Here is a 24,115-nt window from a genome sequence, read left to right on the forward strand (position 1 = left end):
ACCAGCCATAACAACCTGACTAAAGAGAAAGACCAGTTGCAGACCAGTTTTGACCAGTTGCAGACCAGCCATAACAACCTGACTACAGAGAAAGACCAGTTGCAGACCAGTTTCAACCAGTTGCAGACCACATGTAACTCCATACTTGACCTGAAGAGGAGGCTGTGTGGTCAGTGAGATTTCACTGTTTTTATTTATTGTTATGTCATGTTGTTCATCATGGAGAAAAAAAGTGCTTAACTTTATTATTATTATTCTTATTATTATATTACCCTTATTATTATTATTATTTGTTTGTGTTAGAATCATATGGAATGACATTTGATGGCGATGCCGGTGTGTGTTATTACATCTCTACTGAGACCAAAACCTGGGACCAGAGCAGACAAGACTGTATCGACAGGCAATCAGACCTGATCATCATTAAAAGCCAAGAAGAACAGGTAACCTGTGTGTGTGTGTGTGTGTGTGTGTGTGTGTGTGTGTGTGTGTGTGTGTGTGTGTGTGTGTGTGTGTGTGTGTGTGTGTGTGTGTGTGTTGTACTTGTACAGTAACCAGAAGCCTTTTATGTGCAGGCCTTACTTGTGAGAGTGGCGTCATCCCGGAGGGTGTGGCTTGGTCTGACTGACAGAGAGACAGAAGGCGTGTGGAAGTGGGTGGATGGAACACCACTGACCACACCAACGTAAGACTATACTTTCACTCTTCTATTGTTCTTTGATATTCTACAGCCTGGTATGAAAGGAAAATGCACGTTTGGTGTGCTGTGGCGTGGCGGGAGGAGATTTGTTTTTGGTGTGGTCTTCCTTCCTGAACCTGCATTGTTCCAACTTAATTTGCAACCTGTTGAGAGCTTGTATAGGTCTGCTATTTTAGTGTGGTCTTCCCTCCTGAACCCTGCGTTGTTCCAACTTCGTTTGCAACCTGTTGAGAGCTTGTAGATCTGCTATTTTATTTTTAATTCAGATTTTTTTGGAATACTTACTACTATATACATACTTTAGTATTTATTCACTTGAATGTATATACTTTGTCCACCATCGTCTGCAGGTTCTGGCTGTCCGGTCAGCCAAACGACTACGGGGGGGGTCAAGACTGCGCCCTCACTAACAGCGGCGGGGGCTGGCACGACTGGGCCTGTTCTTCGTCTGGGTCTGTCTACTGGATGTGTGAACGAGCTGTTTAGGAACCATGTGTCCTTATATATGTGGGTCGTGGACACATTGATTCTTACAAAAATATTCAAGGGATTTTTTTCAAATATAAATCAAACTTTTCTTCCTTTAATCTTTTTTTTTTCTCCATAAATCAATACAAAATCAAAGAGAGAACACCCATTTGAAGAAGTGGTGAATGTTGTGATAGTTCTGCTTTATAGTTTGGGGCCGGGGAGACATCAGATGTATCTTTTGGCTCTCGAGCTAAAAAAGGTTTGGGTATACCACTGGTGTGAAATCATCATTATCACAATGTATCAGTTACTGGATGATGTATTGAAACATGCATAATTATGATATGTTACAGTCTTTAATCAGTGCAGTAAAAGTTATCATGCATCTATTTCTCATGATATTCTACAACATCTCAACATTTTAGAACATTGATTACTTGTTTTATGCAAATCATTTGGGACTTGGAATGTAAAGTTTGTATACTTTTGTTTTAATCTACTTCCTCTTTTTATTCATTTAATAAATAATGAAGTTTCTGATACCAATTATTATTATTATTATTAAATACATAATCAAATGTGAACAGATTTGACTGAGTGGCTGCCAACATGCAGATTCCAGAGGAGAGAAAAATATTATTTAGTTTTTATCCAAAATGAGTTGAGCCTGTTTTCTCAACTCGCTGTTTTCTGTAAGACATTACTCTATAAGCCATATCTCCAAAACTGGTGGGTCAAACTGAACAACCAATATGTCAATTTGAAGCTATATGAAATCTGGAACAAATCTGGTCACAATTAAATTACACTTCCATAACAGAGAATGCAACACATTCGGATGATGGTATGATTGTATTTTTAATAAGATAAATGTCAATCAATAATTACATGATTAAATTCAATACGTAATTTCACTTTAAAAGTAAACTGTCATTCTATAATGAGTTGCGTGTCTTAGTCCAGGATTAGGCCTACATGGAACTTAAAACACTTAAAAAATGTATATTTAAACTGTTTTTAAAAAGACTTCAAATTCAACTAAAAGTAGATTCAACTAAATCAATTGAATGTGTTAGTGTAGTTATCAATGTCCTACACCTGTAACTTTGGTGCAAATAGCATTTTGAGTTTAGTCTAATGGTAGACTGGCAACCATGCAGTCTAAAGGTCATTACACACTGGCGAATTAGCGACGCGATGCGAATAAGCGATCTGAAAATACGAAATATTGCATGTTGCATGCAGTTCGCCTGTGAATCTCTGCAAAATACGACACCAGAGCGAACAAATAAAGAGCGAAAACTGTCACATTTTCGCACATTCGCCACTGATGTGGAAGCTTGCATTGACTTCAACTGGTTTTTAAAAAATGTGAATTATTCGCACGAATAAATCGCGTCGCTAATTCGCCAGTGTGTAATGACCTTTATGCAAAGGTTAACTTTTTTACCTTTTTTATAGCTTTATAACTTTTTTATAGCAGGTCTATGAATACGGTACATCTGAAACTTGCAACACCGTAAATTGCGAGAGAACGACACCTATTCGACATTTTGGGTTGCCTAGTCCGCACAATTCCCGCCACACTTCGCTTGTTAGTTGTTCATCACCTCACAGTTGCTTGGCTGGTTTTGGGAGGCTGGTTAGCTTATTTCTGACACGAAGAAGTTGACTATACTGGCAACCATACTACTACTTCTGATTGCTGATTGGATGCCTTGTCTCCAGCAACAACCTATGGGGATAATTTAGAAATAGAGGAATGGAAGCGCTGCAGGGATCTGTTAGTGGCTCTTAGATGGGTGCTCTTTGGTGATGCAGGTAAAACCATATAGACAAAAAGGTATCCTTCCTCCAAGTAGTACTGCTTGTCAAAATGTGAATTGCAGACTTGAAAAGAAAAGAATCCAAGGCACTCCGTCTTTAGTGAAAAATTAAATAGTATATTTGAAGATGAGCAAGGCAAATAAATAACCTATGGGGATAACATCCCAGTCTGCATGCCATGAAGAGGACTCACAACGTAACCGCTCTAGCCTCGGCCTCGCGTTGCGATACTACTGTAACATACCACTGCGCTGGGCTACGTGGGATATTAGTCTTGACGTTTTCAGGACTTTTTCCAAGGGGCGGTTACAAAAAAGATTCAAGCTGTCTCTATTGGTTAGACCTACCAACCTCATTCTAGCCTACTTAGGTTCATCTTACGGTGGACATGTTTGCCTGAAAAGGAATCTTTGAAATGTTTCATAGTTTTAGAAATATAGTGCTTTCAAATTTACAATGGGGCTCAATTGGCACGTCAAAAATCACTTTCACCTAGAAACTCCATTCACAATTTTTATTATTCAGCTTACTGTGGAGACACATGCTGGAAAGTTTTACTTTGAAATGTTTTATAGTTTCTGAGTTATTTAACTTAGACGCCTAATGCATTCTCTATGGCAATAGCACAAACTGCGGCATGCTACTAGTCCTACATACAAAATAATGAAAAACGAGGATTAAAAAAAATCTAAAATTAAAAAAACGATCGTTTTTTTCATTTTTTTCAAATCCTCAAATATGATAAAAAACGGCGTGCTATAGTATGCCGTACGATATGGGCTATAGCCCATGGTACAAAATGATGAAAAACGAGGATTAAAAAAAAATCAAAAAACGATGGGCTATAAACCATCTTTTTTTTCCAAATCCTCAAAAATGGTGAAAAACGGCGTGCTATAGTATGCCGTACGATATGGGCTATAGCCCATGGTCCAAAATGATGAAAAACGAGGATAAGAAAAAAATCAGTTAGGGAATAAGACCTGGTACTTAAAAGACACGCAAAATACAGCCCTTAGTCTTCATTTCAAAAAATCGCTCTAATCATCGTACATCATCGGACATCATGGTGGTCCCTTATTGGCCAAGGGTTCCCACCGACATACATATGCCGATTTTCTCAGACACATGACGTAAATTCTCCGTTCATTGTCAATGGCATTTTTTACGTTTGTTCAGACAACACAAACATTAAAGCTGTATAGGAGGACGCTCAAAAAAGACGCTTTTATCATGTCATGTAACTATTTCCGTGTGAAAGAAGCATTGAAGATAAGATGGTTTGGAAGATCCCCCAAAACACCCCCGGAGGGGATCAGAGAGGCATTTGACAACATTTCTAACTACGTTAGCAGCAAGTGACTCACCATTTTCCATTCAATGATCATCTGCTCAATGGTCCTTAGATGGATGGATGGACGGATCGATGGATACAATAATGTATTGAGAGAGGGGGGGGGGGGGTCACTAAGATTTAGAGTTCAACATAATAAAATCAGAGCGGAAAAACGCTCTTGAATCTGGTGTATTTGGTCCAGAGGCATTCAGCCCTCTCTGAGTGAAAAATCACACCTGTGTGAGGCGTGATCTTATCATCATACGACGTCATCTCATTCTCATCAGAATGTGCATCCTCTTCTTCGTTTGTGTTACGCAATGGTAAACCTGTCATATAAATATATTTGTCAGTCACACATTTCCCTCAAGTTATAAGCCGTGACACAAAACTGACCACATTTTATCTTCACCACCAATTTCCTGCCGTTTCCAAGAGCTTCACTTCATGCTAATCAATATTATGATGAATGTGGGTATCTCTACTCAAGCAGTTGTCCCATAGTACTGTATGATCTATTCCTCCTTTGTAGGCTTCTTAGAAAGATCATGACATGAATCTGTAATCTCAGTCTTCATCAGGATGTGTGTGTGAGAGTGTGATAATTTGGTAGTGTGCAGTATATAAGCAACCAGTGTTTGAGTGTATGTTAGTAAGCTTTCCATCTCAACTTGACAACTGAGCTGTACCTCAGCCATGAAGACTCTTTGGATCCTCTCTATGACATTCATGATGGTCTACACAGCACCACATAACCATACATTTAATCCCATGAGACACCAGAAGGAAAGTCAAGTAAAAACAGTCCAAAATAACCACGTAAGTTATGTTCAGTGTTGCAGAATCTTCAGTGTCATTTTTTAATCATGATTTATCCAATTGGGCAAATGTGTCATTTCTAAGAGCTTTTTTCAAACTCTTTCTAAACAGCAGGCACTGCTGAATCACCGTAATCGTAATCACAAGCTTCGTCCTGAAGAAAAGCTTAGACTGATATGTGTAATGAAAGATGATGTAAAAAGTATAAGAGAAAATCACACGGTAAGCTACATTCAGTGTTGCAAAATCTTGCATAGAAAAAAATCATTATGATTTAACTAAATTAGAAAATGTGTAATTTCTAAAAGATTTGACCAATTCTCTTCTTTTCTTTTAACAGGAGCTATTGAGGGAGTTTATCTACGCACAACCATGCGTGGTATGTTTTCCACAAACTGTAATGAACTGTTCTTAACATATATAGTTTGGTATTGTTGTTACTAGTAATCTGCTGTTTCTAGATGTTTTAATAAAACATCCAGTGTTATCACAGCAGCATCATGTTGCATCGTGTGTACTTGATGAAGCTTCATTCCTGACTCCTATTTTAACCCTGACAGACACAACATTATTGCATATTGTTATATTGATAATATTTATTCTGTAATTCTGTCTTCTTCCCAGGAGGAGAATCTCTCGAATTGCCTCTGTTTGGTTGAGAAGAGTCTGGGAGAATTTATCGAACATCACAAATCTCTGAACGGCACAAAGAAACAACTTTCCAGACTTCCACATCTCCAACTTGTCCTGAAGTTGGTCAATGATAACGAGGTAAGCAGAAGTCTCCCAAATCCAGTGTTTACCTATAAAGTAGTCTGGGGCAGCTGTGGCTCAGGAGGTAGAGCAGGTCGTCCAATGATCCGTGGGTCTGCGATTTGAATCCCGGCTCCTCCTGTCTTGGCTGTCTACATGTCAAAGTGTCCTTGGGCAAGACACTGAACCCCACATTGCCTCCAATGAGTCGGTCAGTGCCTCGCATGGTAGCTTGCCACCATTGATGTATGAATGTGGGAAGTGAGGACGCTGGCATCGACTGTTCACCACTTCACCTCCCGATGTATGAATGAATGGACCATTGTGTAGCGATTTGAGCACTTGGAAAAGTGCTATAAAAATGCATTCGATTATAGTTTCACCAACATTCAACACAATGCTTATTTTAATATGCTTTTATGCAAACTAGAAATATATGTGTGTACAATATAATGTGTTCATGTTGCTCTCGTGTTTTCATTTTCTTTATTTCGTTGGGGAGGGTCTCAATTCAAATGATATTGTAATAAGCAATTGTTATTTTGTCTTGGATGCAGGGTACGAAGTGTGAGCTGAGCCATTCCCAAAGAAAACAGACACCTATCAATTGTATAAATATGAATGTTCCTATTTATGCGGTAATAAATTATTAACATATCCGGTGTGTGTTCATGTGAATTGTGTATACCATATACAGCAACATCAACAATGATGGCAATAAGATAATTTCTGCTAGGCTTTGGTACCGCAGGGGTAAAGTAGCCTACTGTGTGTACACCACCATGGAGTCTATGATTTATTTAGCACAATATAAAACGATACAAAAAGGAAGGAATGCAAAAAAAAGAAAAAACGTGGCAAGAAGCCCCAAAGCGCTTAACTATATTGATCTAAAAGTTACTTGTGTGTGGTATAACAATAGATAGACAACCTGGTTGTGTATCTATTCTATTGTTATACCACATGTGGAATAAAATGTTACAGGTGCATGCAGGCAGGCCTCATCCTTGAATGTGGCACTTGTTTGAAAAGAAGATTTCATCTGGAGACAGAGTCATGCTTCTTTTGGAACGAGAGTTCTTTCATGGTCCACGGCATAAGGCATGCGAAACACAGCCTGAGAGGGGTTTTACATCCAAAAGATTCAAGAGGAAAGTTGACAGTGAAAACATAATGAACTATTTGTTCATACACCTGGACCGTCAGTAAGCTATTGGAAATTATTTACAAAATCATTTGTCAGGCCAGATATTATCGCAAGAAAAGCTAACAAAATAAAACTGCAATGCCTGCCTGCAGGCCCCGCACACAACAAGAGTTCAGCACACGGACAGCAATCATACAGGAACTAATCACCCCTCCAAAAACATCCTCCACCCGCACCCTCAGATCTGCAAACAAGCTCCTGCTCCATGTTCCACGATGAATGAATGAATGAATGAATGAATGAATGAGTTTATTTCGAACATTAGTCAAATACATTAAAAAACAACACTGAAACAAAAGAGAAAATACTCTTAACAATGTCCGAAAAGGAGTAGGGTGAAGTGTAAAACTTATTAGGCCCCTACCCCCCTGGGTTTTTACCCTTATAACTTAATAGTATATATACATTTTTAACAACTCGGTTTATCGTTGCTTAAAGGAAGACATGAAAATAGAACAAAATAAATAAATAAAAAAAACAATCTCGGACATAATAGAAATAAAGTCGATACTACTGGTAAAACCAGTACTTTAACTAAATAAATAAAAATTCAAAATTTATATTCAACGCCGCCCCTCCTCGTCTAGATAGCGCCTAAATATGACCTTTTAACAGGTCATATTTTTGTATGACCTCTTAAAGTGGTTAATGTTAGGGCTGAGTTGCACCTCCTTACTTAATCCGTTCCACAATTGGACTCCACAAACTGAGATGCACATACTCTTCGATTTTAATTTAACATAGTGTACTTTGAAGTTGAGTTCTCGTCTTAAATTATATCCCCCCTCTCTATCACTGAACATTTTTTGTATAGGTTACCTGGTTCCGACGCCAGGCTGCGCACCATGGGGGACCGGGCCTTTTGCTCGGCGGCGCCGCGTTTGTGGAATGGCCTCCCCATGGACCTGAGAGTGCCACAGACTGTGGAATGTTTTAAAACAGGCCTGAAAACCTTCCTGTTCCGGAAGGCCTTTTTGTGCTAAACTGTTTTGCACTGTTTTTGTTAAACCTGTTTTTAACCTTTTATGATATCGTATGTTTTTAAACCTTGTAGCACTCTGAGATTCCCTGTGAATGAAAAGTGCATTATAAATAAAATTCATTATTATTATTATTATTATTATCATGTCATTTTGGAACCTGGACACAAAATGCCAAATGCACACAGTCCTAATAAAGTATAGGTCAGTGAGATGAGGCTTCACCACTGTTGTATAGCCTATGTGAAATCCTGATTTTCTTTTCTTTTCTTTACTGCAATAAATCCTCATCATTGGTCCTGCAGAGTCTCTCACGGTCCACTCATAACTACTTCTCCTTGAACATTGACAGCTCCATATTGTCAGCCCCTGGTCTCCACCCAGTCCACAGCGTTGGTGTTGCCCTGGATGGATATCGCACCATCTCCCTCCAGCCCTCTATGTTAACCAAATCACAAAAACAGCCTTCTTCCACCATTATCAATCATTGCCATCATGCCCACACTCTCATCCCACACCATCTCATACTGTTGCAGGGACGGACTCATTTGCGCCTTCATTGCATCACTCGATTACAGCAGAGCCATGTTGGAAAGAAATTGGGGCCACGTAGTACTTCCTGTATTAAGGCTAACGTCCAGAGATAAGAGACATTTCCGAGACTACTAGAAAATCCGCGAGTAACAAACAGCTGGACACTGGTCTGTTCTACACACTGCAGGAGGACAGCTGGTTTGTAAACACATTTTTGCATCGCGTTGAATAAATTGAACACGAGGTAAGAGTAAGACTATAGAGTCAAGTCACACCAAAGGGTCGGGTCGGGACAAAGCGTTTTTTAACGTAAACTACACCAATGCAGTGGTTCACCTTAAAGACCGTGTTTGTCCCGACCCGACCCTTTGGTGTGTGCCTTGTAGATAAGCCACATAGAACAAGTGCAGGCAGCTGGTTCCAAAACGTTTGAACTTGAATTTAAACTACCAGGTCTGCTAATAAGATTTAAACCCAAGCATATAGGAGGCCTCGAGACCTGAATCCCCTTTCCCCCTCACTGTATGTTTTCTTGTCCCTTTTTCCCCACGATGATTTCCTGTTTTGTTTTGACTATTTAGATGTGTATGTTCGTACGTCTCTACTAAATGTTTTGCAACATTGCAACATGAATTGAAAATGGTGGGCCCTCTATTGTAAACAAGTGTAATGCTTTATGGTGTCGTCCACTCAGTCACAGTTAACAGTTATAGAGCACCGAAGTCTGACGTCACTTTCAGTAGAGGGCGTCAGTCCCCAGGTTCATGAATTTGTTTAGTTGCATTGAAATCTCCATTGAGGCGATTTTAGATCGCCTCATATAACAACTGTGTTTGAAAAATAAACATGTCACCCCGGCCGCTTCACTCATATGGATATGAAGAATCAACTGACTGAGAGAAAACGCTAATGTTACTGCTGCTGAATTAGTTAGATTTTCGCTAGAAGCAGACTGTATCATATATGAGTGACTGACTGTTGCAAACGATACAGAGACACCTCCCTAACAATAACGCAGAGACAGCTTGTTTATTTTTGGACCACAACGCTTATAGTAGACGATATTAAGATCACCCCATGTTATTCTCCATAGAGAAATTACTTCCGCGAACCAGGGGAATCGTCGGGATGAGTCAGTTACGTCAGGACTTCGGTGCTCTATAGTAGGCTATTGAGTTGTACTTGAAATGTAGGCCTACTTCTGCAAACTTTTAATAAATCAACCAAAAAGACAAATTTCCCACCCCATGAAGCGAGTGAAAATACCCTTTGTATGTACCCTTGGACCCCAATGGAAACATGCCATAGGCTTTATTGGGTTTATCCTCTTAGACATGTAGGCCTATACTTCTGAGTTTTGTTTCTGTTAAAGAATTTACAATTTAGGCATTTAGCGGACGCTCTTGATCCAGAGCGACTTACATTTAAGCAAAAACAAAAGCATGGCATACATCACATATATAAAAAAGTAGTGTGTGTATGTGCGTGTGTGTGTGTGTGTGTGTGTGTGTGTGTGTGCGTGTGCTTGATTTTGAAAACACACAAGACGTCTGGTGTTGCTTAGAGATCCTCCTATCGTCGCTGTCAATTTATTTCTGAATTTGTAAAAAAAAATAAAAAAAATAATCTAAAATTCAATAAACAGAACGTTAAAAAAAGAGATCACATCTGCTAAAAAGGGATATTGTTCATAAAAACACATTGAAGAGTCGAGGAAAGACACAATGGAGAGACGAAAACAATCGCAACAAGAGGCAGAATCTACAGATTGCTCAGAGCTGTGATGTGCTTGGCTGACTCTTCAGACTGGTCAGACGGACCCATGTAGCTATAGGCCTTCTATTCTCATGGTCGGAACTCTCGCAGGCAGACGCTTCGACGGACATCACAGGGTTCTTGTATTCCTCGTATTCCACGAAGGGGTACGTGACCACGGTGAGCAGCAGGACAGCCAGAAGGATGTACAGCTTGGTCTCCAGGCAAATGGAGGTGCTGTAGGCGAAGGCGACGACGGCGCCCAGGGATTGCCACACGCGTAAGTTGGCAAACGCTGCCTCTTTGTCTCGGGGGAAGAGCACTCCATAGATGGCTGGAGGGAGAAGGAAGGAAAGAAAGAACATGATACCCCCAGGGTTCATAATTCAATATTTATATCTCAAATGAAACTAAAAACATACAGGATCTGTAATTAAAACTATAGTCTATTCTCACAGTTGGTCTGTGTATTCCACACAGCGTCTGCCATATGCCCCACAGCCCAGGGAACACGAAGAAGACGGGCAGCTGGTCGGGATGAGGCCTCCAGTACAGCAAGGCTACGATGCAGGAGAAGTTGATGGCCGCCGCTGCAAATGGAGAGACGTACGGCATTGAGAAACCTTATTACCGTAAAGTCTTATCTTTTGTGGCTTCGAGTGAAACAACTTTGAAATTAGGTTCCATATACTCGTCGACATCTTTCTGCCTGTCTCTGTCTGTGGTTTTACTCTTCCAAGGAAGATGAAATAATTTAGTGTCCTTGATTAGTTAGCCACGCAAAGCACCGCTAGTGTAGACTCATTGTGAAAGAGACGCTCCATTTGTCTTTTACTGTATGTTTCCAGTACTAGTCCTTATACCGTTCGTGTACGGTATATGCACACCAAATGATGTACAGTGTGGGTAATGTGATTTATTAGATCATATTATTGATGTCAGGTCTGGTCTCAGAGGCAGTTTTATGGGGGAAACTTTTAAGAGAGAGGACAGGAGTCTTGCGCCATGCCTGAGTTGCCTCACTGCATGTGCACTGCACATCAGACGAGAGAGGAGAGAGAAAGCGTTACGTGAGCGACATGTGTCACCAGCGTAGGGTCCATTGCCAGGAGTCCTGGACTAACCACAGTCAGTTAAGTGTCAATTTGGGGGTCCTTGACATGAAAAGGTTTGGGAAACACTGCTTTACGGTTCACGGCAAAACGTAAAGTGGGCTTACCGACAATTATTTTTCAATAAACTTTATTATGAATCTCCTACCAGGTTTTGTGAATAGTAAAAAATACTTGAATGGGAGTCTTCGCATTAGAAGTCAATGGAGATAATGTATTCACTAATACATTTAATAAACGGTTGTTAAATTGAAAAAAGGGCTTCGTTAAAACTCCTTGGAGACTGCCGGCCTGTAAGCGCTGGGCACTGGATGCCAGACAAATTGAACAAAAAGTGACCTCCATGATATAACATGATAGAATGTGTGGAAATTCAGAGCCATTGGTGCAGCCAGCGAGGAGCAACGACATTGCTTCCTATACAGACAGACATTCATTCATACATTCCCTTAATTATATTTACAGTATCTGTCACACTGCATTTTGGCAACCTCTGGTGGACACATTTGCAAACGAACTTGGGCTGAAACTCAACAATTGCCTTCTTTACACTGTTAAAAGTATATTGTAATGACCCTGGTCATGGACTTGGATGTTACCTAGGAAGAAGAGAGGAGCTCTGCCAGTGTGTATAGCCAACTTCCCAAAGACAATGGAAGACAGTGAATTGCACGCCGCATAGCAGATCATCACAAAGCCAACATAATGGATGCCCAGTGCTAGTGGCATAGCTCTGTAATGGAAACAAAAAATAAATAAATACATAAAAAAAACAGAAAAACTGTTTTTCCCTCTTCACAAGGAAAACCCAAGCCCCCTCATCACCTTGGTGTACTCGCTAGAGAAGAAACTCATTTGAAAGCCGCCGTACATGGTGAGAGGGACGAGAACGAGGAGCCGACGGTCTCCGAGCAGCTGGAATGTGGCCAAGAAGGTGCTGCAGAACGGCTCCCGGTTCCCACGGAACTCCCTGGCCTGGCTCTGGTCAATGTTGTCCAGGAACACGGCCACGATGGCCATGGCCAGCACCCCGACGCCTACACAACAGTTTCAACCCCCAGGGGAGAGATTTTATTTTATTTTATTTTATTTTAATCATTGGAAAGAAGATTATTCAGAGATAGAATGACATCCAGCATTATGAAATAAATACAATAATAATAATAATAATAATAATAATGATGAATACGAAATAAAAGACAAAATAAGAAGCATAAAATGATCATGATGTTACCGATTACCGACCAGTTCTTGTGCTGGTTTGATGGTGGTGACGTTTGGCTGGAGGTCACATACAGCCGCTCCACAGAGCTCCAACTGTTCGTCTGTGATGTTGGCTGGAAGACCACATACATTTAATCAGTCAATATTGTACCAGAGCCTATGGTGTATACTGTACATCATAATGTACATGCCTCAATCACTCGGCTATTGGCACCCTAGACTTTGACAACCTATTTCTAAACGGTTCATCCTTGAGTCTAAAGTAGACAATTGTGCCAAATGTCATGAAATTCCTTCAAGGCGTTCCTTAGATATTTCTTTCACAATGTTGGAACAGACGGACGGACAGACAGACAACCGGAAACATAATGGCTCTGGTCTAGGCTACTGTCGGCAAAGGCATAAAACTATAACAAGTTTGCCTGTGATTAAGTAGCAAGTAAATTAATTCACAATTTAAAACCAAGCATGATGTTTTTGGCGCACCCCTCACAAACCGTAATCTGGTTGTTTTAACACACCCCTCACCAACCTTAATCCGTTCATTTTAACGCACCCCTCACCAACCTTAATCTGGTCGTTTTAACACACCCCTCACCAACCTTAATCTGGTCGTTTTAACACACCCCTCACCAACCTTAATCCAGTCGTTTTAACACACCCCTCAACAACCTTAATCTGGTCGTTTTAACACACCCCTCACAAACCTTAATCTGGTCATTTTAACACACCCCTCACCAACATTAATCTGGTCGTTTTAACGCACCCCTCACCAACCTTAATCTGGTCGTTTTAACGCACCCCTCAGCAACCTTAATCTGGTCATTTTAACACACCCCTCACCAACCTTAATCTGGTCGTTTTAACGCACCCCTCAGCAACCTTAATCTGGTCGTTTTAACACACCCCTCAGCAACCTTAATCTGGTTGTTTTAACACACCCCTCACCAACCTTATGTCTAACCAAAGGATGCCTCCGGGTTGGCGTCTCACCATCCAGGATAGAGGTTTCCAAAGGAGTAGGAGACATAGCAGGCCATGCTGGCCACGACGGTCCACTTACAGCCCAGGTTCTTGATCATTATGGGGGGCAGGAACATGGAGGCCACGATCATGGAGGCATAGATGACACTCAGAGATGCCACCCCCATCCCCTCCTCCGGATTCAGACTGCTCTGCACAGGAGAAATACAAGGTAATGGATGAAACTGTAATGGTCAAGAGGTGCACGCACATCCACACATTTCAAAGGGTGCAGGATCCAAAAGAAGTAACTAAGAAAGGAGAGAGGAGATCCGCACACACGTTTTAAAAGCTCCCAAAATAATGTATTAACAACAGAGCGGAAAACAATATGTTTGGGCCTCGGGGGGCCTTCGTCAGGTATACTCGTACTCAGTATACCTGACGAACACTCTGCTGTGTGTGAATGAACCTCCCATCTGTCTGAGACAACTTGTGAACTTACCTGTAAACTTTGCAGGCCAGCATAAGCCGTAAACAGTGACAGGAAGCCAACGGAGACCACAACCACGTTCTTTAAGTTACGGTCGAACATTTCTGCTTTTTGTTAATCCCCAAGGAACTTCACCTTTAACAGAGATAAAATAATTAGGCTATAGCAATAGTAGTAGTAGTAATAATAATAATAAACTGTATAATATTATAAATCAGATTCACAGAGTGAATCAAATTCAATTTGGGTTCAAAGTTCATAATTGTAATGTCTCTCCTACAGTCTTCTGTCCAGTTCTAAAGTTCCAAATGATAAATCACATACAATAAACATGTAGCATATGTTATCATTATCACAATATCATAGGCACAATGACAAATATGTGTTGATTACATTGACAAAGTTTTGTCTTAGGTATTGATAAGTTTGTACAAACTGAAAAGGCCTGAAATGTTGGGATTACTGGAACATGAAATAAGTGAGGCATGATAGATTCATAGCCGCAATTTGCAACTCTAGATTTTTTTTACAATTGGTTGAATCTAGAGTTGCAATAACCTCCATCGACTTCCTATGCATGGTTTTGGTTTTGCATTGGTTTGTGATCTCCTGGTCTTAAATTACGTTAAACTCACCAACATTGCAGCTGTAGTCCAAGCTTGAATTATCCTCTTTCAATCTGGTGTCGCTTGTTTATCATAAAAGTCCCCCGTAAAGATGTTATGAGCTACTTTCTGTCCAAAATATTCCAAGAGTGACAATATCGAGCCGCCATTTTGATTTTTGCAACGTGCCATAAAACAAGATGTGAGGGGGAGCGCTTGTTTAATAGAATCTTACCTGCGCAGGTAAGACACCCAAAGAAGAGGCCGACGCCCTAGGGAGGGAGGGACGCTATTAAACAAGCACTCCCCCTCACATCTTGTTTTATGGCACGTTGCAAAAATCAAAATGGCGGCTCGATATTGTCACTCTTGGAATATTTTGGACAGAAAGTAGCTCATAACATCTTTACGGGGGACTTTTATGATAAACAAGCGACACCAGATTGAAAGAGGATAATTCAAGCTTGGACTACAGCTGCAATGTTGGTGAGTTTAACGTAATTTAAGACCAGGAGATCACAAACCAATGCAAAACCAAAACCATGCATAGGAAGTCGATGGAGGTTATTGCAACTCTAGATTCAACCAATTGTAAAAAAATCTAGAGTTGCAAATTGCGGCTAGATAGATTCATTGCTTTTCCCCTCTCTATGTGGTCTATGGGTTGCTCTTGTGTAACACTGTAGTAACATTCACTCCTAGGACAATACCATATTGATATAACTCTGACGTTGTAGGCCTACTAGTAATATGCTACTATTATCACCAGTGTAGGCATATTCTTTACACAAATCCTGTGGAAATTGAAAGATTCAGGGGTCAGAACATTCTAGGGAAGTCATCACTGGAGTTCAGTCTAAGTCAGAAAGTATCACAATAGAATGCATGTAAGTCATATAATATTGTTCCGAACAAGAATGTGAATTTAAGATGGCAGTCTTTGCTCAACCGTTTATAAAGTGTTCTGTGAAGTGAGGTGACCAGCAGAGGGAACCAGAGTCCACACCACATCATGAATAAGTAGAGGCCACACACGCACCTGCAGCTAGAAGTGAATGGCCACGTAAAGCATAATAAATGCAATGTAAACAAGTGTAATGCTTTATGGTGTCGTCCACACAGTTAACAGTTTTTGTATTGAGTTGTGCTTGAAATGTAATTACCTAGTAAATAGTACATAGACATTAGGCCCCCGAAGGCGGGGTCGGCGAAATGGCCTTTCTGTGTGGAGTTTGCATGTTCTCCCCGTGTCCCCTAGGGTAGGTACCCTCACAAAAACATGCAGTAATCCTGGTCTCTAAACTGCCTCCCCCTGGCCAGCCGGCCAACCAGGGAAACTCCCCCCTGTCAGGTGTAAAGGAGCAACTTGGACACTCAAGCATGAAGGAAGCATGAGTTAAGTCCGTTGCTCTCCCCAGGTTGGCGGAGGGTGTGTAGAGCCCAGGATCACAGTAGATGATTGACACAGGGGTGAAAAATGGGTTACAAAATCGTGGGATAAAAAATATATTTAAAAAAAAGACATTATAGGCCTACTGTTAATACATATTTCAATCAATCAATCATTATATGACACCATGGCATCTGTTTTTAGGAGGAGATATGCACCTGTACAGTGTAGCTACACTGTGAAGTGAAGTTCGACGTGTAGCTCGTAAAGTGTTGCTTGCTATAGTCCAGTAAAAGTAGCCTACTAGAGCTTTTTGCGAGGTCGTGGAGACTCCATTGCACTCCCAACAACTTTATGTTTACCGGTATGTGTCCTTATGATGATTTCGCAACCGTATCCGCCCTCTCTGCAACGTCGCTCATACGACTACGAGTAGGGGGCATGTCTGCAGACGTGGAGCATCCGAGATCCCTGAGGAGTTGCTCTGATGCTCTCTCCGTGTGGTTCCTCCACGCCGTTTTCCTTGATAGCAAATATGGGTCTCTCCCACGCTTTTGTGTTTCCCATAATTATTCTGAGAAATTGTGCAATTGTGCATCAGGCACGTGCAGTATTTTTTTTTTTTTTAAGTATTTTCTTTTAAGGGAAAGGGCAAAAAAGTTGTTTTGTTTGCCACATAAGGACGTGTGTGTGTGTGTGTGTGTGGCGGGGGGGGGGGGGGGGGGGGGGGGCAATAAGGGCTTATGTGGGGGGGCAATAAAAAGGGCTTATGTGGGGGGCCAATAAGCACTCATGCACTCATCAGTTTTACATCCCATCAGGGTGCCAGAGAGAGGAGGGAGGAGCCTGGAGGACTGCCATTGACGCAGATGTAACCCAGGTCCAGAATATAGGTTAAAATGGGCTAAATCACCCTTTACAATAAATATATAAATACAAATACAATGGATTAAAATGGGCTAACTCATCCTTCAATATGAATAAACAAATAACTGTTAAAAAGTCCTCAAGTGACAATTCATTCATTCAGTCATATCCCCTCACTACACTGAAATGTACACAGAATACACTAAATAGTAATGAAAAAATAATGACCGACCTTTGCCTGTTACAGGCCAGACGCTCAATTGCGCAATGTTGGAAGAATGTCAATGCCCCTACGATCGGCTTTTGGCTGAGGAACTTAACAACCATGAGAAACTAACATATATATCTACAGTATTCTATACGATATGGGAGAAGTTCTTGGACTTCATTAAGCGAGGTGATATTGAAGAGGCTTTGGATGTATAGTGGTTAATTGGAGTAGTCAGCTGTGGGGTGGGGGTAGGGAACTGTGACGGACATTGTGCATTTGTTTGTTTAACTGTATGTAATGTGTTTTATTTTCGTTTTATTTTTATTTTTGTTATGATTATTTATTTATTTTTGTTCTGTATTTATTGTTGTCAAAACATTTCCTGATAAGATTTTGGTCATAAATCATAAATTGTGGTCCCAGAGATATAAAAATGCCCTTAAATGGTGGGTCCGTAAACTAATGCATGTCAAACTGGAGGTCCTTGAAATTAAACAGGTTGAGAATCACTTCTTCTCTCATGGGGGGTCCCTGGCATATCTTTTCAAATGGGGGTCTGCGGGGCTAATTAGTGTCAATTTGGGGGTCCTTGACATGAAAAAGTTTGGCAACCATACTGCCCTATAGGCTACAGCCATGTCAAGCAGTTTCTGGGGCTTCGTACACACATAAGGAACAACTGTGCTGTGCTCTGCCTGTGTTTCATGCATTTCAATGCTTTTCCAATGGAAGTCACATGGTTTGACCAAACACTTGTGTTTGATTGCCCCCCCATCACTCACAACTGTTTGGTCAAACCACGTGACTTCCATTGGAAAAGCTTTGAGGCGGCCATAAAACACGGACAGCACAGAGCATGTTCGTCTGATACATGTATGTGTGTACGAAGCCTGAGGCAGCAGCGTCATTCTAAATGGCAAGACACATTATAGGGCTCCATTTTTGTCAACGCTAAACCCTTATCTCTAAACTTTATTTGCCTTTTTTTCTTTTTTTTTCTTTTTACTATTTTGTAAAACATTTTTGAATAGTTAAAATGGCCAGTCTACAAGCTCACAGCGTGTCAATGTAGATTGGCTAGTTGAACACCTTGAAGACCTTAACAGGAGCCCTCGTACAAGGTTTCGTTGACTATGCATGCAGGTACCACAGCACCTCAAAGGCCCTTAAAACAAGGCTCCAGACCTCCCAAAACAAACTGGTCAGGCTCCTACTTGGCCTCACCCCCTGAACCCACTTCACCCCTGCCCACTTTGACAGGATGGAATGGCTTAGGGTCGACGACAGAGTAGGCCTACAGCATCTTGCAATGGGTCTGGTCCACAAGATTCGATACACCACCAAGATACCCTGGTACCTGTCTAATTACTTCCTTAATGTTAACGAAGTCCACACCCACAACACCAGAGGGAGTGCAACAAACCATGTACAACCCAGATTCGGCACAAACAAGGGACTAAATTATTTTCGCGCCTATGCCACCAAAATGTGGAACGCCCTACCAACAGTCATTAAGACATGTGAATCCCTTGACTCCTTCAAAACCGCCCTCAAAGGGAACCTACGGACGGCTGCAATTCGAAACTGTCCCCCGTAAAATCTGAATCCCCACCCCCTTTTCCCTCACTGTATAATATGTTTATTTTCCCTTTTTACCTCCATTATGATGAATTCCTGTTCTGTTCTTTGACTATATTGAAGTGTCTATTTGTACGTCTCTAAATGTTTTGATGAATTGAACATGGTGGACCCTCTTGTAAACAAGTGTAATGCTTAATTGGGTCGTCCACTCACAGTCTTTGCATTGAGTTTGTGCTTGAAATGTACTGTAATTCTGCAAAGCCCATGATGCCAAAATAATATTAATGAAACATGACTTTTTAAAACAATGCTGGTTCATTATACTGTTAATTGTTCTTAATCTTAAATTAAAAGACATCGTCATTTCTAAAAAATATATAATTCTGCCATTTCTATACTTGAGTTGAACTGAAGAAAAACCTGGTCGTTATTTATTATCGTTGTTTCTTCAGTGTTGCACTCTCTGCAGACAGCCCTCCTCCTCCTCCTCTTCCCACCACCTCCTCCCCCCTCCTCCCCCTCCTCTCCCCCCTCCTCCCCCTCCTCCTACTCCTCCTCCTTGAACAAGCTTGGTGGACCCTCTTGTAAACAAGTGTAATGCTTAATTGGGTCGTCCACTCACAGTTAACAGTCTTTGTATTGAGTTTGTTTGGTCGTGTAACACCACGACCAATGAGCTGTGGCCAAAACTGTCATGTGACAACACTTTGAATAATAAATAAATACACGACAACAGAACCACGACAGACTTTCACTAATCCGTTTATTAAATTCACAGTTTATCATTTAGGCACTGAGCAATGAATCCACAGAGCCATTTACAGCAACATGTTTTATCATTTAGGCACTGAGCAATGAATCCACAGAGCCATTTACAGCAACATGTTTTATCATTTAGGCACTGAGCAACGAATCCACAGAGCCATTTACAGTAACATGTTTTATCATGTAGGCACTTAGCAATGAATCCACAGAGCCATTTACAGTAACATGTTTTATCAGGCACTGAGCAATGAATCCACAGAGCCATTTACAGTAACATGTTTTATCATTTAGGCACTGAGCAATGAATCCACAGAGCCATTTACAGTAACATGTTTTATCATTTAGGCACTAAGCAATGAATCCACAGAGCCATTTACAGTAACATGTTTTATCATTTAGGCACTAAGCAATGAATCCACAGAGCTATTTACAGTAACATGTTTTAGAACACCACAAAGTTGGTGACTTTAAAATAAAATACACCATTAATTAAAATACAACATGAAATAAAATACACCTTTGGCCCAGCCTGTAACAGGAACATCTGTTCATAGGCCTACAGTAAAAATCACACCCGTGTGAAGTGAGGGGCGCTCTTATCATCGTACATCATCTCATCCCGACCAATCACAATCTGCGTCCCCACCTTCGTCATCACATGGTGTGTGTTTAATCCATTTAGGCCTGACGTCGACATTTTAAATTATAATGTCTTCTAAATTCTGACCGTTTTCTGAAATACCTCATGTTTCTGTATCAGTGGTTCTTAATATTTTGTCAAGAACCCCAAAAATGATATGTAATATGCATCCGTCCCCCCATCTGAAAATATGTTCTTCCAGGGACACCCCCCCAGCAAAGATTTGAGTTAAAATGTTCACTTAAGTCTGTAATAATATATCTTCAAAGATTTGAGGCACCTTTTCATGATCTTTCAAAAATAGCAGACCTACAAGTTCAAACGTCGATCACTCTCTGCTGATTTGTGATCGCCTGCACTGCACTCCCTGTGGGGGGGGGGGGGGGGTGGACACTGCAATCAATGTGGAGGTCAGAGGTCAAATCATATCAATGTGGAGGTCAGAGGTCAAACCCCATCAATCTGAGGTCAGAGGTCAAACCCTATCAATCTGAGGTCAGAGTCAAACCCTATCAATCTGAGGTCAGAGGTCAAGCCCTATCAATCTGAGGTCAGAGGTCAAACCTTATCAATCTGAGGTCAGAGGTTAAACCCTATCAATGTGGAGGTCGGAGGTCAAACCCTATCTTGGGGTCTTTAGCACATCAAGGTTTGATTGACAGATTGTCACTGTGCTTCTTATATACATCATCAGTGTGATGTCACCATGATGAGTCACTCATGACCAAATATGGAGTCCATGATGTCAGGCGTACTGGCGACGGTGGTAACCATGACAACCTGGACTCACTCAGACATGTGGAGTAACCATGGCGACCTGATGTGACCCTCGCTGGCATCGAGACTCTATCTCTGCTCACACAGAAACACTGAGGAGCCAGACGACCACAACCAGAACCCAACGCAGAGGGGTTCAGTGGACGTGGTCTGGAAGGTGTGCAGGTGGGTCAGAGTGTCCTCTGAGGACACGTCATAGAAGGACAGAGTCCCAGCGGGACGGTCTACATAGACTGCTGCTCTGCAGACCCTGACCTCCCTGACCTCACGGTCAGCATCCACTGCTGCTCTGTTGGAGCGTCTACAGGGACGGACAGGGAGGACAGTCCTCTTCCTATTGTGTCTGACATAGTAACCGTCACCATCACACTCCAGACTCCATGACATGCCATTCCATCCAAGCAAACAGTCATGACCATTTCCTTTTCTGCTGATTGCTCTGTCAGTCCCTGCTATATCAACCTCTCCACTCCACTCTACCTCAGAGTAGCAGCGTTCGCTCACACTCTCTGCACTCAGAACCTCCTGCTCAACATCGAACCGTTCAGGATGATCAGGATACTGATGACGCTGTCCCTCCACCCATGTGACCTTCCTGTTGTCCTCAGACAGAGTGAGGTCACAGTGTGCTGTGTTTGTGTCCAGTGAGAGACGCTGGGAATCTGATGAGAAAACACACAGTAACCATTAAGTACATCATTCACTGACACACACACACACACACACACACACATGTGCGCACGCACACACACACACTCACTCACACACACACACACAGACACACACACACACACACATGCGCGCACACACATGCAAACACACACGTGCACGCACACACACACACACACACACACACACACACACACACACACACACACACACACGTGCACGCACGCACGCACGCACGCACACACACACACACACACACACACACACACACACACACACACACACACACACACACACACACACACACATTTAACATCTTTATTTGTATTCACATTTTACAAGAAATTTCTTGAACACAAACAATAGTGCATGCGCAAACTTGAGAAAACTAGTGCTTCAGGATACAGATCACGGCAGGGTACAGAAAGCATGACCAAACATGACCAAATGTTACCTCACCTTGCCCACTTTGCTAAGAAGTACTTGTGCATCGCTGCTTCAAGTGTAGCTTCAGAGCGTGTATTCAGTAGTGGAGAGCCAAGGATGTAACACTTTGCACGTTTCATTTTTTTACTCTGAGATCCGTTTATCTGCACCTGTAATATTTTCAGGCAACGGACCCACACATGTCTGCTACCTTAAACCACTTCAAGTTCTTTTTTTAATAAAACAGGTCGGGAGTTATTAAACCGAACGTCAGTTAATCAGATTAATTGTAGCGGCATGCGTGATATAACAACGCTAAAAACACCATTAAACATATCGTTTTCAGCTTGTTGCATATTGAAATTTGAAAATGCATTAGATTGCATTGTTGTACTGTTTTGTTTTGTTGCATTTTTTATTTATTTTCAATAAGTGCCTGTTCAATATATATCTGCTTGTCTGCTTCTATTAGTTAATGCACAAATTCAATTCTTGCATTATGTTGCAGTTGCAAAGTTGCACATACTGTACTAGTGTACTGTTACTGTATAAGAAATAATAGAACTTCGAGACAGTTGATCATTTCAGGGTTCAGAGTTAGTACTTCGAGTTTGTATTGTGTACTCTACCTCAGATGCAGTTAAGTTGTTACTTGAATAGACAAGATGAGAATAGATTTTACTATATTTGCTTTGATTTTTACTTGAACTTTTATGCCTTTTTGAATGTGTTACACACGGTACCAGAGCCCTAGTATCTCAGGCTTTTCAACAAGTGTTGAACTGTTAAACAAGTGAACATTGTTTGCATTGTTGATTGTTGTTCATATATGTTCATATTCTATATTTCTTGAAAATGCATAAGATTGCACAGCTTTTATTTGTGGATTTTCAAAAAACTACCTCAAGTTCTGTATCGTTCTTGAAATAAAAATATTATTTTGCACTAAAATCGCTGTGGTTGCATGGTATCGACAATGGTATCGAAAATAAATATCGAAGTGTAAAATCCAGTATTGTGACAACACTAGTATATAGACAATATTTTAGGCCAATAAAAAAAGACTATATACCAAATTTCCCACCCGTCAACCTCGACTGCCGGACTACTAGACAAGGAGGTTAAATGGGAGGCTATTGTGCAGTCAAAGTTACCAATACAAGCTAGTTAATTCAGCATTATTTTATTGACCGGTCAGGCCGGTATGGTAGGCCTCAGGCCTACCATACCAGGCCCACATTCAAATATGTGAGTGAGAACACATGAATGTTTCTGTCATTCCGATCTCCCACATATATTTCTATTGACTGGCTTTATCTCTCAGCCAAGGCTGTAGTTTCTGCAACGTGTCACTAAGGAGTATGAAATCCTTGTTTGACCAACACGCACACGCCTGAAGATGCACTGTGTGCGCACCAGACTGCATGCTTGACAAACTACAATGTGAAAGCAAACCCGAACAAGAACGTTACAACTACACGCCTGAAGTCTACCAAACTATACAGTAGGTGTTAAAAAAACTCTGTATAAGATGTCAATAGTGAGAGATACTCACGTCCTTTAATGAGATGAGGATTGAACCGATCTTCTCCACCATGTTTCACTCTGTAGGAAGTAGAACAACAATGCATCAATGTCTGACTGTCTAACACAACGTCTCCACTAGCTGACACTACAGTGTTTCACTCTGTAGGAAGTTGAACAACAATGCATCAATCATCACATGCCTGAAAATAGTAAAATTGTGGTGTTTCCCCACAAACATTACCCACAAATAGTAAAGGGTTCTCCTGTAAACCGGGCCCCACATCAGGGTCTACTCACTTGAGATTCTCCAGCCCAGCAGAGAGCAGCATCTTCATTCCTGACTCATTCACCATGTTGAGACTCACGTCCAATTCTCTCAGATGGAGGGAGGGATTAGAAGTTAGAGCTGAGGCCAGAACTTCACAGCATCTCTCTGTCAAGAAGCAGTTCTCCAGTCTAAATGAAGAATACGAGAGAGAGAGA

At 41.3% G+C, this 24,115-nt stretch overlaps 1 protein-coding gene and 1 pseudogene across 2 annotated transcripts; both read right to left on the bottom strand.

Moving 5' to 3' along the window:
• Positions 1-1,106: 1,106 nt before the first annotated feature.
• Positions 1,107-14,276, bottom strand: LOC308322847 (protein unc-93 homolog A-like; annotated as a pseudogene). The gene is made up of 9 exons: positions 14,187-14,276; positions 13,712-13,893; positions 12,729-12,775; positions 12,320-12,531; positions 12,094-12,227; positions 10,839-10,972; positions 10,500-10,716; positions 7,933-8,018; positions 1,107-1,198 (listed from the first exon to the last, which is right to left on the bottom strand). The product of its transcript is annotated as a protein unc-93 homolog A-like (transcript).
• Positions 14,277-20,733: 6,457 nt separating this feature from the next.
• Positions 20,734-24,084, bottom strand: LOC308322033 (tripartite motif-containing protein 16-like). Its single transcript, XM_080773214.1, has 4 exons — positions 23,930-24,084; positions 23,661-23,710; positions 20,971-21,672; positions 20,734-20,937 (listed from the first exon to the last, which is right to left on the bottom strand). Exons 1-3 carry the CDS (start codon positions 23,983-23,985, stop codon positions 21,080-21,082), a joined length of 699 nt encoding a protein of 232 aa, XP_080629340.1. The 5' UTR covers positions 23,986-24,084; the 3' UTR covers positions 20,734-20,937; positions 20,971-21,079.
• Positions 24,085-24,115: the final 31 nt, after the last annotated feature.

This window comes from Protomyctophum bolini (genome assembly GCF_963924005.1).
Source record: "Protomyctophum bolini genome assembly, chromosome: 10".
Taxonomy (NCBI): domain Eukaryota; kingdom Metazoa; phylum Chordata; class Actinopteri; order Myctophiformes; family Myctophidae; genus Protomyctophum; species Protomyctophum bolini.

Coding starts and splice junctions, on each gene's coding strand:
- LOC308322033 (XM_080773214.1), bottom strand. CDS start 23,985: ATGGTGAATGAGTCAGGAATGAAGATGCTGCTCTCTGCTGGGCTGGAG. Junction 23,711..23,929: donor GCTGGGCTGGAGAATCTCAA/GTGAGTAGACCC, acceptor TACTTCCTACAG/AGTGAAACATGGTGGAGAAG. Junction 21,673..23,660: donor TCCTCATCTCATTAAAGGAC/GTGAGTATCTCT, acceptor TTTTCTCATCAG/ATTCCCAGCGTCTCTCACTG.